Below are 13,795 nucleotides of genomic sequence, written 5' to 3' on the forward strand. Positions count from 1 at the left end.
GAAACTGGGTCGTGGCAAAAATGTCTGAAATTGGGGCTCTTTACACACCCAAATCAAACGGTTTGAAGCCTTCAATTTGTGGCACCTAGGAAGAATTTTACAAATCTCAGTCGTTTTAGGTTTTAAATGTGGTCTTAATTCATGCAATTTGTGTCAGTGTTTTTAAAAAAAATGTCGAATTACAAGCTAGCTGAACAAATAGTTGCCTTCAATTTAAAGAAATAACTGTGAAGGATCACTGGACATGGTGTATTGAGTATGCAACTGAGAATTGAGAAAATGCAATTTAAAATTCCAATCTATGTATCTTTTTCTAGAGTTGTAGTGAACTTAAACATGAGTACACCAGTTAAGTTTATTTGGATTTGAACTTGGTGAAGGCTAACATTGCAACATATTTGTGGTGTGAAGTTATTGCAAAGAAATAAAGGTCTATATCTTTTTGTAATTATTCCTGTGAAAGAAAGTTGAAAATTATGATGTGATTACATAAGCCAACATTGTTATTCCTTGTTTTGTGGAGTGATTGTGAGAAGTTGGCTTGTTGGATAATATCGAGGGACTTGTGATGATGTTAGTGTTAGAAGGGCAAAAATGGGCATAGATAAGTGGAGATTGTATGAGGGAATGATTTTGTTGTCTTCGGGGACAAGCAATTTTGTTTTAATATCTTTCTTTTAGGAGGGAAGGGGTTTGATAGAAAAGCTGGACAGTTGTCAGACTCAAAGCAGTGAGGGATCCCATTCTTTACATTTTATACATCCCTTCAAGTCTTGTAGGAGGCAACTTTGGATCAGAAGGGTTCTTCTAAAAATAGTGATAACTAAGTTATGTTTCTTTGTGAAATTATTTCAGAATAATAAGTTAAGAGGAAAGTACTTGGTACAAGGCAAATGACTTGAAGGAATGTGTATTTGCATTGCATTGTTGTGTAGCTAATTGTAGGTTTTGGTACCTGGCACTGGGGAGTTCGATTCACTCAAAAGGTATAATTTGGGAATTGTTGGCAGTCTCTCGTTTGTTTGATTTGTTGGTAGATGTACACAAGCCTCTGATTGAGAAGATCAGTTTCTTGGAGGTGTGTATAGTGAACCAAAATTGCATTATGTTGTTACCATTTGTTGAAAAAACAGTAAATTTAGACACAAATTGCATTATGTTGTTGGCTTTTTTTGAAAGATGAAATTTGGGCATACATAATTGCATTATGTCAAAATAATTTACACTACTTGATAAAGTTGATAGGTGTATTTTATGATCTCAAGTCTCAATTTCTTGATCCATGCATGACCAGACCATGTAGGCTCCATGGATAACTCATAGGCCATCATAACAACATATCAGCATACCTGTACCAGTGTTCAACACAAACAAAACCAAATGAGACCTATATCGGTACAGCATATGCCTAAAACAACCCTCAATACCAAATCAGCAAAAAAATTCTGATTCTAGGTTGAATTAAGCCAAGCCATTGCAAATGCATGTATATAACATTCCCATGTACATCCCAGAACAAGATTTCCAGAACTGGATATATATTAGGTTGCAATAGATGACCATATATAAGCAATATCCAATTACTTCTCGCCATTTATGGTTGGCTTATTTTCTATATCCATTGACTATTTTGTTTTTGTTTTATAGCTTGATCTAAACCTTGAGAGATTAAGAATGGCAGTTGAGGATCTACTAGGGAAGTTAGCCAAAATATTTTTAAAGCCCAAGTCCCAGATTAATGCTTAACGGGTTTATTAATGGGTTTGTTTTGGTACTAGACTGGTACTGGAAAAGCTCAGTGTTGGTTTGATAGGCGTGACTTTACCTGTATAAGATAGTAGTTGGTGTTGTAATATTAATTTGCTTGTACGCAGTTTTTATCTTAATATATTTGAAATTGCTCTTTAGAGTGTAAAGGACAATTCAGAGCATGCATAAAACTGAGCAAACTGAGTACACTTCATCTCTATTGGTTGTATTGTTACATAGTGTAAAGGACAGCTCTTGCCAATTTTTCAATAGAGAGTAGAGAGAGATGAATGGAGACAAACAAAATTTTCAAACAGTCGTGGACTTGTACAAGCAGTGGTGCGCAATTTCCGTTTGTTAAATCAAATGCCTACGGGCTTTCACCAAAAAGCCAGAAATTGACATGTAACCACACAAATAGCTGGAAACAAGATATATGAGGCACTTCAAGAGTGTGAATTTGGGATTGTAATATTAATTTTCTTGTACTCAGTTTTATCATAATATATTTGAAATTGCTCTTTAAAGTGTAAATGACAGTTTAGAGCATGCATAAAACTGGATAAATTGAGTACACTTCAGTTACATAGTGTGAAGGACAACTTCTGCCAATTTTTTTTAGAGAGAGAGATAAATGGAGTCAAACAAACTTTTCAAACAATCTTGAACTTGTAAAAACAGTAAAAATAGCCAAGCAAATTTACAGTGCAATACAGGATTTAACAGTAATATAAAATAACTTAAGTATAAAGAAATTCGTCAAAACAACGATCACATTTGTAAAAAATATGACAATCATTTATACTCTTCTAGACTAAGTACCGTATCCCAAAAGTCTTTTTGGACCTCCTCCAGTGTATTTTTCTCATTATCGAGGACTGACTGAGCATCGGCCCAAAAGAGACTTGTTAAATGACCGTCTTTTGCATCATATTTGAAAAAAAAAATCTGGATCTGCTTTCTTCCTCTCCTCGAAGTACTTTAATGCTGATTCCGCATCATTTGCAAGCATCTCAGACCGCTCTCGCTCAGAGATAAAGTTATACAAATTCTTCATCTAATAACCACAATGTTCATAACCACCACTTCTCCATTCTGTGTAATCTAATATTTGGCAGTTCCGAATACCTGAGTCTTCAAAAGCGCCTATCTCAAACTTCTGTGCTTCATTAATAGAACAATGGGATGCCAGGAAAGGAGTAGTATCGCTAGCTGCTAGATTGTGGTTGTGATCATCTATGTAATTTTTAACCCACCACCTACCGGTTTTTGGATCAAGTTTAATGCATAGCTCGACGGGGCAGCCACAACGAGAGAGCGCCCAGGCAGGTCTTTCCTGGTCCGGCTTATCCAAATACTTACTCTCTCGAAAACTAGATCTGCTGCAGTAAAACCGACGGAATATAATGGTGCCATTCGTTGGATCTTTTCTAATTATGCTCTTCCTTATGCTGAACCCTCTTTTTTGCGTAATCATTGTAAAAATCGTAAGCTTCTTCTTGGCTTGAGAAAGTCATACTTACAATTTTTTCATACTCGATCAATGATTCCACGTTAACTTTGTTAGCCTACAAAATTTGTGAAATGAAACCATCATTAGAAAGAGTATTTGTCTATACCTCGTGGATCCATGGATGTATGGTCATTACTAAATGTCAATTCCTCCATAAATAAGCTAGGGTATAAACAGACTTCTATAAACTATTGTGTAAATAAATGTACTGGTACAACAGTTGTCAGTACATTATTTTTTGTCTTATTCTTTTGGTGTCATCATGCCCGGTTGTATTTGGGTCAAGTAGAAGCAATAGTAGCTTTTTATATATTTTAAGTCCCCAAATTAAATCTTATGCCTACAATATGCACATTATATACTTTTATAATCGGCAACAAATACCAAAATAGATAAATACCAAGTTTGATTATTTAGGGTTCTGCAACAAGTATGGCTGAAATGGCTTAATTTACCCTTGCATTCATTCTACAAACTTCAGTGCTGATTTGGTGGTAAAAGAGACATGAAAATATGTAGGCACAGCTTCTGAATTTTGATATAATATGAAAGTACACGTGACTTGCTTTCAGTGTTCTCAATTCTTACTGGACCTAGTTAATTGCAACATTCCACAGCAGCAGCTTGTAAATACGGCTCAATTGGTTGCAATATCCTTAGAACTTGTCTAGGTATTTGATAAAGTTTCAATCTACAAAAAATTCTATAACTTACCATGCCTTTTGTGTCGGCGACTTGGCGCTAGCTACCAGTGTAATTTCGTTTCCGAGACCCAAGAAGTAAAAGAACCACAAACGTCGATCCCGAGCAGGACCTGCTTTGACCTCTCCTTCAAATCTCTTCCTCCTCAATGCCCCTGCAAAAGTTAATTCTTCACTTGTTCTCCTGGCTCTTTTCACTGGCTTATCACCAAGTATAAATTCTTGAACCAAATAAGTAAAAGAAAAGAACATTATTTAATTATCTTCATAAATGTAGTACAAAAGATTCCACTCCTTACCCAAACTTACACACAGGGTCCATAGTTAACCTCCAGTGGTACAATGAAGATATATTATTCCTTTTCCCCTCTCCTACCTTTAAAATATTAAATATTTGCAGAATTGATTAATAATTATAAATTATCAATTGAGCTGATTGAATTGATATATTGTTGAGCATCATTGATACTATACAGGCTCTACTTATCATGCTTAAATCAGGTCAGGTACTGGGAAGGTCTGATAAAGACTGTTAAACCTTGGTTCCAACTTTTGCATGGTACAGAAGAAAATCCTGCAAATTCTAACACATACCTAATGGTATATACAAATACTGGCAGAAATTAGTATAGTTGCTACAAATTGGAGGGCATATATGCAAAAAAAAGATATTTGCTAGGTTATGGGTGAAAGAACAAAGTACAGTATATACAAAAAGAGACGGAGGCAACAGATATACAAAAAGAAATGCAAATTAACTATAAAAAATGCAAACTTATTAGAAAACAAAAAAGATATACAAAAAGAAATGTATGCATTGCCAAATAGAAAAATTGTGCGAAAAAAGGTGAAATTGAGAAGGTAACAGATTTTCTACATGACTTATAACACTCTGATTATGCAAGAATGATGAAATTGTGAAATTTTCTACATGATTGGAACTTATATATGGGCTGTGCAAGAAAGGTGAAATTGAGAAGGCAACAGATTTTTGAAATAGCGAAGGCAATGGATTTTCTACATGACATGATTTCTAAAGCGCATCAGCGTGATGTTGTGACCATAACACATTTTTATTGCAAATTATTTGATATCTACTACAAGTTGAACCTGACACGACTTGATGGCAATCAGAATTTTGTTTCATATTAGATTATGAATTCGTCATTTCTTCGATCACCTTGAGTGCATCAGAATATGTTGTTTTTAACAACTTACAAGAAACTATTATTGTTATACCAATTTCTTGACAAAACAGAAATTAAAAGCAGCAAAAATATGGAATTAAATAAGTAATTTATACTGACAAATCAATAAATAAGGAATATAACTTGGGAGGATAACTTACAAAGCGACTGGAGAGATATCTCAGACCGACGGGAGAGGAAGATATAGAGCAAAGGAGGGGCCGACCGACGGGAGGGAGGGAGAGATCTCAGAGGATGCGAATTTGTCAGGGCGATCCATGAGAGGAAGAGACGATGGGAGGGAGGTATCGCAGAGATGCGAATTCGCCAAAGGAGGGGTGATCTGCGTGAGGAAGAGACGGGAGCGAAGAGACGGAGATCTAACAGAAAAGTTAACGGAAAGATATTATATATGATGCTATTCCAATTTTACCCTTTTGAAATTAACGGCTGTGATTAATTCGGACAAAAATCTGAAAAAAAATTCCGATCCATGACAGCATCACTCAATACATAATATTGAAATTTTTGAGAGGGATACATGAAATTCCCCCATTTTAATTTATGTATCAAGATACACTTTATGAATTGATTCTGGTATAATCCGCATTTAAAGATTTATGTTTTGAATTTACTTTAATATATGTCGATCTTAAGTTAGATGCAGACTATTTCTCTTCTTTGGGTGTAATGGTTTGACTCTAATACTGTTCGATAACAAATTTGAATAGTTAACCTTCTTTGCTCAATTAGTCAATTGTAGACACCTTTAACTTTTTATTAAGCTTAAATCAAATTATTCTAGTGTGTAGTTTGTAATAAATTTTCTACACTCTGGTCATATATGATAATAATACGAACTAATAAAGAATTTTGTAATGTAACATTTAATTTCTTGAGTAAATTAAGATCAATAAATAGGAAAAAAAATTGTAATTGGAAGTCAATATAATGGAATTTTTAAGTTAAATTCACAACCCCTTTCGATGAACTTATAATCATCGGGGAAATTATGGTTTATAATTTTTTTTTTCCGTAGGCCTTTACCAAAGAAACAATAAAAAACATATTCATGGGCCGGATAAACCCATACAATGTGATTTTAGCATCATATAATCTGCGACATGGGCTCACGGGTGGCGCTTTCTTCAATCCAATAATCATTTTCTTCCCCGTCTCAGGTCAAGTGATCGGCGAGCGGCGGAGCAACGAGAAGAGCATGAACCGGATGGCGGGAATAAGCACGAAGGTGTACCACGGTGAGACGTACCTCGGGGAGGCGGAGATGTTCGTCCCCCCTTGGAAGGATCAGACCCAGAACCCGAATCAGAATTTGCCATTAGGGAACAGTAGGGAGATTCGAATCAGCCACCTGTCGCCACATAGCGAGAGGTGTCCTCCTCTCGCCATCCTTCAAACCATCTCTCCCTTCTCCGTGCGCTTCAAGCTTCAGGCTAAATCCATCACCACCCATCCCCTTCTCCATCGTTTCTACCTCTCCTGCTTCCAAGAATTCAAGGTTCGTTCACCTCCCCATTCTCTTTTCTATCTTTTAAGTTTAGTATATAATTTTGTAGTTAAAAATTCTAGCAAGATAATGAACTGAGTGAAAAATTAGAGTGCGGTGTTGACTGGAGGAGATGAGGAGCTGCATCTGGTGGCAATGCCCAGTAAAGTGGAGAAGGTTTCTTGCTTCTGGTGCTGTTCTTTGCAGCAGCGGGGGCTCTACACGTCGTGCATGTCTATGCTAAATTTGAGGTGCCTTTCCATTGTGTTCGACCTTGACGAGACCCTGATTGTAGCAAACACAATGAAGTCATTTGATGACAAGATCGACGTGCTTTCCCGCAAGATCGACGCTGAGGTTGATTCTCTCAGGGTCTCCGGCATGTCTGCTGAGCTCAAGCGGTACGTTGAGGATAAAAACCTTCTCAAGCAGTTTGTTGACTCTGACGCTGTTGTTCTTGAAGGAAGCAAGGTTCTCACCGTTCAACACGAAGAGGTCTTGTCAGCAACACAAGACCAGCAGCGCATCCTTCGTCCTGTAATTAGGCTTCCAGACAAGAATGTTGTTCTCACTCGAATCAATCCTGAGGTTTTTTTTACTTCTTATCACCTCTTTTTGAACCCTTTCATTGAAGCATTGTTGATCATCATTACTGATCTTTTGTAGATTCGCGACACTAGTGTGTTCGTAAGGCTTCGTCCTGCTTGGGAGGATTTGAGAAGCTACTTAACAGCAAAGGGGCGTAAAAGATTTGAGGTGTATGTGTGTACAATGGCCGAAAGAGATTATGCTCTGGAGATGTGGAGGCTTCTTGATCCAGAATTGCGTCTCATCAGTTCCAAGCAACTCGGAGACCGTGTTGTGTGTGTAAAACCAGGCAAGTAGTAAGATTAGTTTACTTGTTGTCAACTTTTAAGAAATATCAATGATTAAATCAGCTGCATAATAAAATTCAGGGGCAAAAAAGTCATTGCAAACTGTTTTTCAAGAGGGAGGTTGCCATCCAAAGATGGCAATGGTGATAGATGATCGCCTTCAGGTCTGGGATGAAAAGGACCAACCCCGTGTCCATGTTGTACCGCCCTTTGCTCCTTACTATGCACCTCAAGCTGAGGTCGGTTTTTTTCTTCTTCTCATCTTGCTTCATGTTTAACTCCATTTTTACTTCTCAACATATTATATGATCGTAAATTGATATTTGCTTGCATTCGTTGTCATGTTTACTGTTTCATACTGTTACTATGTGTTTTCACTTTTCAGACTGCCAGTGCTGTTCCTGTTCTCTGTGTGGCGAGGAATGTTGCATGCAATGTCAGAGGTGGTTTCTTTAGGTCCGTCAAACAAAACAACACCCTTTGTTAGAATAACTTCTCTTATTTTCAATTATGGACATCATGTATCTAGTTTATTTTTGCAGAGAGTTTGATGAGAATTTAATGAGGAAGATTTTTGAGGTTTACTATGAGAATGATGTTATGGATCTGCCGTATTCCCCTGATGTCAGTGATTACTTGCTGTCAGAGGTATGTTTAGTTATATTTTATTCGTTTTCAGCATTTTAGTGTTTCAAAAACTAATATTCTTAAAAATGTTCACTCTGGAATATCTGTAATTGATTTTTAGGAATATAACAAAGATGCTATACCAGAGGGCATAAATGGAGCTGAGGTGGACCGCAGGATGAATGGACTGGTCTGATTTTTTTTTTCCTTCTACTGCCTTTTCTCCTTGCACCAATTTTAGATCTATTTTGTTTCTCTACTAGTTTTGCAACCCTTCTGTAGATTGAATGGTTGTGTGCTTGCACCAAATGCAGCTTACTAGATTATTCTCTATTTTCAATATCACTCTGCTTTTCATTTTGATGTCATTGCACTTTATCTAACTGTTGCTACCCCTCCTTCCACATTTAATCAATTGCTTTTACCAGGCAAATTATGGAGATGATCGCCAAATGCAACCAACTACAGCAAGTTTTTCCCCAGGTATCTCATTTCCTCTGTAAATCTGGCATTAATCTTAGGCTATGCAGAAAATGATTAGGTTTTTGTCTGTGCCATTTACATTTTACAGAAGTGCCGAATTGTTGCATATCTACATCAGTGTCCTTCTCATATTTCATATTATTTGTACCTTGAACAATGAAAAAAATGTTCTTTTAAGGATACTTTTACGTTGTTCCATGAGCTAGCGAGGAATATGTCTGTTCATCTCTGGGTAAATACATATTGACTTGAAACCTTAAATAATTCCTTGAAATAAGTGAACAATTTGTTTCTTCCAGATGATGAAGTAGCAACCAATCGAGCATCAACTGGGAATAGGAATACACAATCCGAAGGCGGATCGCATGCTAGTGCAGCTCCTTCTGTATATATCGCTGTATTACAAGAAATAGGGCGCCGCTGTGAAGCTAAGGTAATAATAAGGGATTATACCAGGCAAATATTTTTTCATCTTTTGTTTTGCTATCAAACCAAATTTAGTTTAGAGCTATGTCCATCATATTAAGTGTCATCCCATGTGCTTTTCTTATGTAGGTGGACTTCAGGTCTACTGTTAAAAACTTGCAGTTCTCTGTCGAGGTTTGAGTTTTATTTGTAGTCAATTTATATATTCTTCTCCTCTTTTTATGCTATAAACATAAGGAAATGTGTATTCTTGTAGGTTTTATTCAGCAGCGAAAAGGTTGGCATAGGGATGGGGAAGACAAGGGAAGAAGCTCAGCTCCAAGCTGCTGAAAATGCACTTCGTAATTTGGCCAGTAAGCACCCGCCCTACCCAAAAAAGAAAAGAATAATTCAATAAAGAAATAATTAAAAAAAAAAAACACAAAGATTGCTGGGTGACAAAAAATGAAGAGCGAGGTTATGGTAATATGCATATTACAAAGCAGTCCGCACTATGGACTTGTATATTCTTTCTCGAAGTCAAAACAGTCGATCTGAACAGCTCAACATGATCTGCATATGAAAATGTACTTGCAAACCAAATTTTATATTTTTCAGAATTTTTTTTTTTTTTTTTAGATAGGTAGAAAGTCACTTGATCTAAAAATTCTGAACCATCTGAAAGTAATGATTTTTTACCTAGTAAAATTAGTCTCCATACACATTTTCATATGGAGATCATGTTTAACGGTTCAGATTGACTATGTGAACCTTGAAAATAGAATGCGTTGATTCGTAATATGCACATTACCATAGCCTCACTAAAAAATGAATAAAAAGAAAGGCACAGGGGCTTAATTAATTCAATTGTGATGTGGTTGCAGGCAGTTACTTGTCTTTTGTTGGACCAATTTCTGGAGGGCTGCCCAATGATCTTAACAAGTCTTCTAATGGTTTTCTGGAAGATACCACCTCATAGAGGATCTGCGTACAAAACATTTCTACAAACACCTAAAGGCCAATCTACAGAAAAACATGTCATCAGCTGTTCTATTACCTGCACCACTTTAAGTCCCCACACAAGCATTTGGTCATAATTAATACCCAGTTAAGCAATGATGGGAGATAGGCTAACTTTCTTTCTCATTGAATTTTGCATCTCTTTGACTACCATGGCAAGTACAAACAGCACGTAGAATTGCGGTTCTTCTTCTGAAAAGATTAACACCCATAGAATTGTAACCAATTTGTAGAGTTCGAATAGTTTTGTGAATGTAACTCCAGTTTCTTACATACCCTCTGACTTCGGAGTAATTGCTATTTTTCACTTTTGAATATGTACGATTACTTAAACTAGGGATATTTGTTTCAAATAAACTGATGTGCTTTAAATCAATAACATGCTCAATTCTGAACGAAAATGTTGAGAATGATGTAAAACATGGATATTGTAACAATAAATTAAAGATGACACTGTCACTGCATGGTGTTTAATTTATCAACATTCTCCTACGATGATATCAATTTTTGTTTTTCCTGACAAAAGCAGCATCATCAGTAAGAAGTTAATAAAACACTTTACCAAAAATAATTAGAATTGCTCTTTTGTCATTTATTTTATTAGAATAGTCAAATTCAACTTTTTATAAGAATAAACTATTCTAATAAGACAAAAAAATTGAATTCACTATTCTAACTATTCAATCTCATCCAAACATAAAACAAACTATTCCGAATAGCCTTATTCTAAAAATAGCCAATTCTTACTTCAACCAAACATAAAACATACCCTAAGAAGTTAATAAAAATTCGTTGTCAATACAAAATTTATCTTCATATGCAATAAGAAATGTAATGTGAAATGAACTGCACAAAAGCCTCTCATTTACATGGTCTCTCATCTGCCTATTTTCCAAGGCAAATTTATGTTTGGTTAAAATCAAATCCCAAACTAGAAAAGAAACCCTGCAGTGCTCTCAAACCCGATTGCAAGTCATTTATTAGAATGCTGGCAGTTGTAGGTTCCACAATCACTTCTTCGGACGAGGTGTTCTTCAAGCTTGCTTCATCTTTCCCTTTGTAGCTCCTATCTTCATATTCATCTATGGTTATCTAATTACGAGACAATTAGATTAGAAACAAACAAAGAGCACAAATATCACAGCAAGAAGCATGGACAATTTACAACCCAGTTGCAAACCTTTTTCTTTTTAAAACAATCTGCTTGCACAAACTGCCTATAAAGGAATAATGCAAAATAGAAATCAGACAAGTTTTAGCATGTTAAAGTACCTCCTTGACTAAGCTGTAATTTATATCTCCAGTTTCAAGTGGATCAATCAAATCATCTTCCTGGGTAACAGCTTTTACAGGATTCAAACCCGGAACCACAATCATTTCTCCCAAATTGCTTTCACTGTCGGACTCGCTGCCCTCTGGCCCAGTGCTTGAAATAATCCCAGAGTCAACATCTCCTTGCACTAACTCGGGCTGGGTAACAGCTTTTACAGGATTCGAACCCGGAACCGCAATCATTCCTCCCAAATTGCTTTCACTGTCGGACTCGCTGTCCTCTTGCCCAGTGCTTGAAATAATCCCAGAGTCAACATCTCGTTGCACTAACTCGGGCTGGGTAACAGCTTTTACAGGATTTAAACCCGGAACCGCAATCATTCCTCCCAAATTGCTTTCACTGTCGGACTCGCTGCCCTCTGTCCCAGTGCTTGAAATAATACCAGAGTCAACATCTCCTTGCACTAACTCAGGCTGGGTAACAGCTTTTACAGGATCCAAACCCGGAACCAAAATCATTCCTCCCGAGTTGCTTTCACTGTCAGACTCGTCCTCTTGCCCACTGCTTGAAACAATCCCAGAGTCAACATCTCCTTGCACTAACTCAGGCTGGGTAACAGCTTTTACAGGATCCGAACCCGGAACCAAAATCATTCCTCCCGAGTTGCTTTCACTGTCAGACTCGCTGTCCTCTTGCCCCGTGCTTGAAATAATCCCAGAATCAACATCTCCATGCACCAACTCAGGATTATCTCCAGTTTTGTTGGATTGATCAGAAGTACCACAGTTGCAATCAGGACCCGGAACTTGAATTTCATCTTGCATTACACTGGATGCTGATGATACTGCTACTTCATCCTCCAACGATATTTTCTGGTTACCAGCAAAGTCCCAATCCTCCCACACTGTTACAGTGCTTGCCTGTGGATCCATGCTTGTAGTTACCTGGTCAAGTAACAATACTCTGTTGGGTCCTGGCTGCCAGTGTACTTCTCCTGAGAGACGTAGCAGCACAAACTTGAATTCAACCTTCTTACCCATGGGCACTTCCTGTTCATCACCAGACACCATCCTTTTCAAAGAATCCAAGCCACTTAAATATTTTATAAAATGAGTAAGGCTATGGTACTATGCATAGCGCATATTGGTCCGTACTATGGATCAATATATTTGTTTTCAAAAACCAGAAAGTTGATCCAAAATTGTTCAACATGATCTCCATATGCAAATGTACTTGCATCTAAAATTTCCATATTTACAATTTTTTCTTTTTTACTATTTTTGTGGATAGGTAGAAAATCACTACTTTTGAATGATGTAGAATTGGATTAACAGGTACATTTTCATATGGAGATCATATTGAATAGTTCAGATTTGACTAATTGGAATTTAAAAATGGAGATATTGATCCATAATACAGACCAATATGAGCTATGCATAGTATGTAGCCTCACACTTATAAAATAAAGGAAATCATCCTTTTTTTCAAACGAGAAAAGGGAAATTAAGAGAAAAGTTGTAATAAGGAGAGTAATATAGAGCTATAAATTGAGCCGGTATTTACCAGTCGAGCAGACCAGATATGACCATCAGACCAATCCAAGGGTATTCCATTGGAAGGATTCCAAAGTCCGAAAAAGGGGTCATCACCGATGAGATAAAATCTTTCCCCAAACATGCATTCCATTTGCAACACAAATCTCACATGCACTAGCATCGAGTCTGATTCTGGGAGAGCTGCATAGAAAAGTTAACTAATCATTGAACAGAACAAAATTTCTCTCTTTCACAAAAGATTTATCATTGAACAACACAAATCTGTGCTCTCACCTGTGGAGAAGATGGCAGAATCAGATTGTTCTTTATCAACCTGCAATGATCAAATTGAACCCAAAATTTTATATCGATCAAAGCTCTAGGCTTAAGCAAGAAATAGGTCTATTTGTTCCAGTTTAGAACAAGATGTATAGTACAGTTCAGAATTTCAAACAATGGTAGGCATTCAATTATCTCATATATGCCTGAACTGGGTCCTGATTCGCTTTTTATTTTTATTTTTTTTAGCACTTATTTTAATTTACTGTTTTTGTATTTCAATGAACTCAGCTGTTTTGAGCTCTTTTACTTCAAATCAATTATATATAGTAAGAAACAAAAGAACCAACAAGTGAAGCTCTAAATGAAAAAACTTGTAAATTTTACAAGATTAAAGAAAAAAAAAACCTTAGGGGATATGGAGAGGGAGCAAGAAGGTGAGACAAACGACAACGGAAGTGACATGGGTTTCTTCTTCAACTCAAAGCTGAACGTAGAGCTGGAGCATGGAAGCTGCTTCCAATGGGGGATCTTCAACCTCCCAAGAGTATCCATCCCTGAAAAGAGGAAGCTGGAAGTATATTTCCAAGTTTTTGTTTCTTGGTTTTTTATTTTTTTTGTTGCTTGTGACTCGTGTCCCC

The 13,795-nt window shown here is 36.7% G+C and overlaps 2 protein-coding genes across 4 annotated transcripts; one reads left to right on the top strand and one right to left on the bottom strand.

The window, feature by feature from the left end:
• The first annotated feature begins 6,207 nt into the window (after positions 1 to 6,207).
• LOC144572672 (RNA polymerase II C-terminal domain phosphatase-like 2) lies at positions 6,208 to 10,384 on the top strand. Its single transcript, XM_078322337.1, has 12 exons — positions 6,208 to 6,669; positions 6,769 to 7,245; positions 7,324 to 7,534; positions 7,614 to 7,771; positions 7,918 to 7,988; positions 8,075 to 8,180; positions 8,281 to 8,349; positions 8,588 to 8,642; positions 8,942 to 9,075; positions 9,198 to 9,242; positions 9,325 to 9,421; positions 9,932 to 10,384. Exons 1-12 carry the CDS (start codon positions 6,223 to 6,225, stop codon positions 10,024 to 10,026), a joined length of 1,965 nt encoding a protein of 654 aa, XP_078178463.1. The 5' UTR covers positions 6,208 to 6,222; the 3' UTR covers positions 10,027 to 10,384.
• Positions 10,385 to 10,712: 328 nt separating this feature from the next.
• Positions 10,713 to 13,795, bottom strand: LOC144572655 (Carbohydrate-binding-like fold). Of its 3 annotated transcripts, XM_078322326.1 has the most exons (6): positions 13,563 to 13,795; positions 13,170 to 13,209; positions 12,904 to 13,076; positions 11,845 to 12,389; positions 11,340 to 11,418; positions 10,713 to 11,159 (listed from the first exon to the last, which is right to left on the bottom strand). In XM_078322326.1, the coding sequence occupies exons 1-6, from the start codon at positions 13,707 to 13,709 to the stop codon at positions 10,971 to 10,973; spliced, it is 1,173 nt and encodes a 390-aa protein (XP_078178452.1). In that variant the 5' UTR covers positions 13,710 to 13,795; the 3' UTR covers positions 10,713 to 10,970. The 3 variants fall into 3 exon arrangements, with proteins under 3 accessions (XP_078178452.1, XP_078178436.1, XP_078178445.1); XM_078322310.1 differs by having other exon boundaries at positions 11,340 to 12,389; positions 13,563 to 13,793; XM_078322319.1 differs by lacking the exon at positions 13,170 to 13,209 and having other exon boundaries at positions 11,340 to 12,389; positions 13,563 to 13,703.

This window comes from Carex rostrata, chromosome 2 (assembly GCF_964058835.1).
Source record: "Carex rostrata chromosome 2, lpCarRost1.2, whole genome shotgun sequence".
Classification (NCBI taxonomy): Eukaryota; Viridiplantae; Streptophyta; class Magnoliopsida; order Poales; family Cyperaceae; genus Carex; species Carex rostrata.

Bases quoted from the DNA above. Each gene is read 5' to 3' on its own strand.
- LOC144572672 (XM_078322337.1), top strand. From the start codon at position 6,223: ATGGGCCGGATAAACCCATACAATGTGATTTTAGCATCATATAATCTG. The intron at 8,350-8,587 runs GTCTGATTTTTT...TGCTTTTACCAG, and splicing joins ACCGCAGGATGAATGGACTG to GCAAATTATGGAGATGATCG. The intron at 9,243-9,324 runs GTTTGAGTTTTA...GTATTCTTGTAG, and splicing joins ACTTGCAGTTCTCTGTCGAG to GTTTTATTCAGCAGCGAAAA.
- LOC144572655 (XM_078322310.1), bottom strand. From the start codon at position 13,709: ATGGATACTCTTGGGAGGTTGAAGATCCCCCATTGGAAGCAGCTTCCA. The intron at 13,210-13,562 runs GTTTTTTTTTTC...TGATCATTGCAG, and splicing joins CCCTCTCCATATCCCCTAAG to GTTGATAAAGAACAATCTGA. The intron at 13,077-13,169 runs GTGAGAGCACAG...TTTTCTATGCAG, and splicing joins TTCTGCCATCTTCTCCACAG to CTCTCCCAGAATCAGACTCG.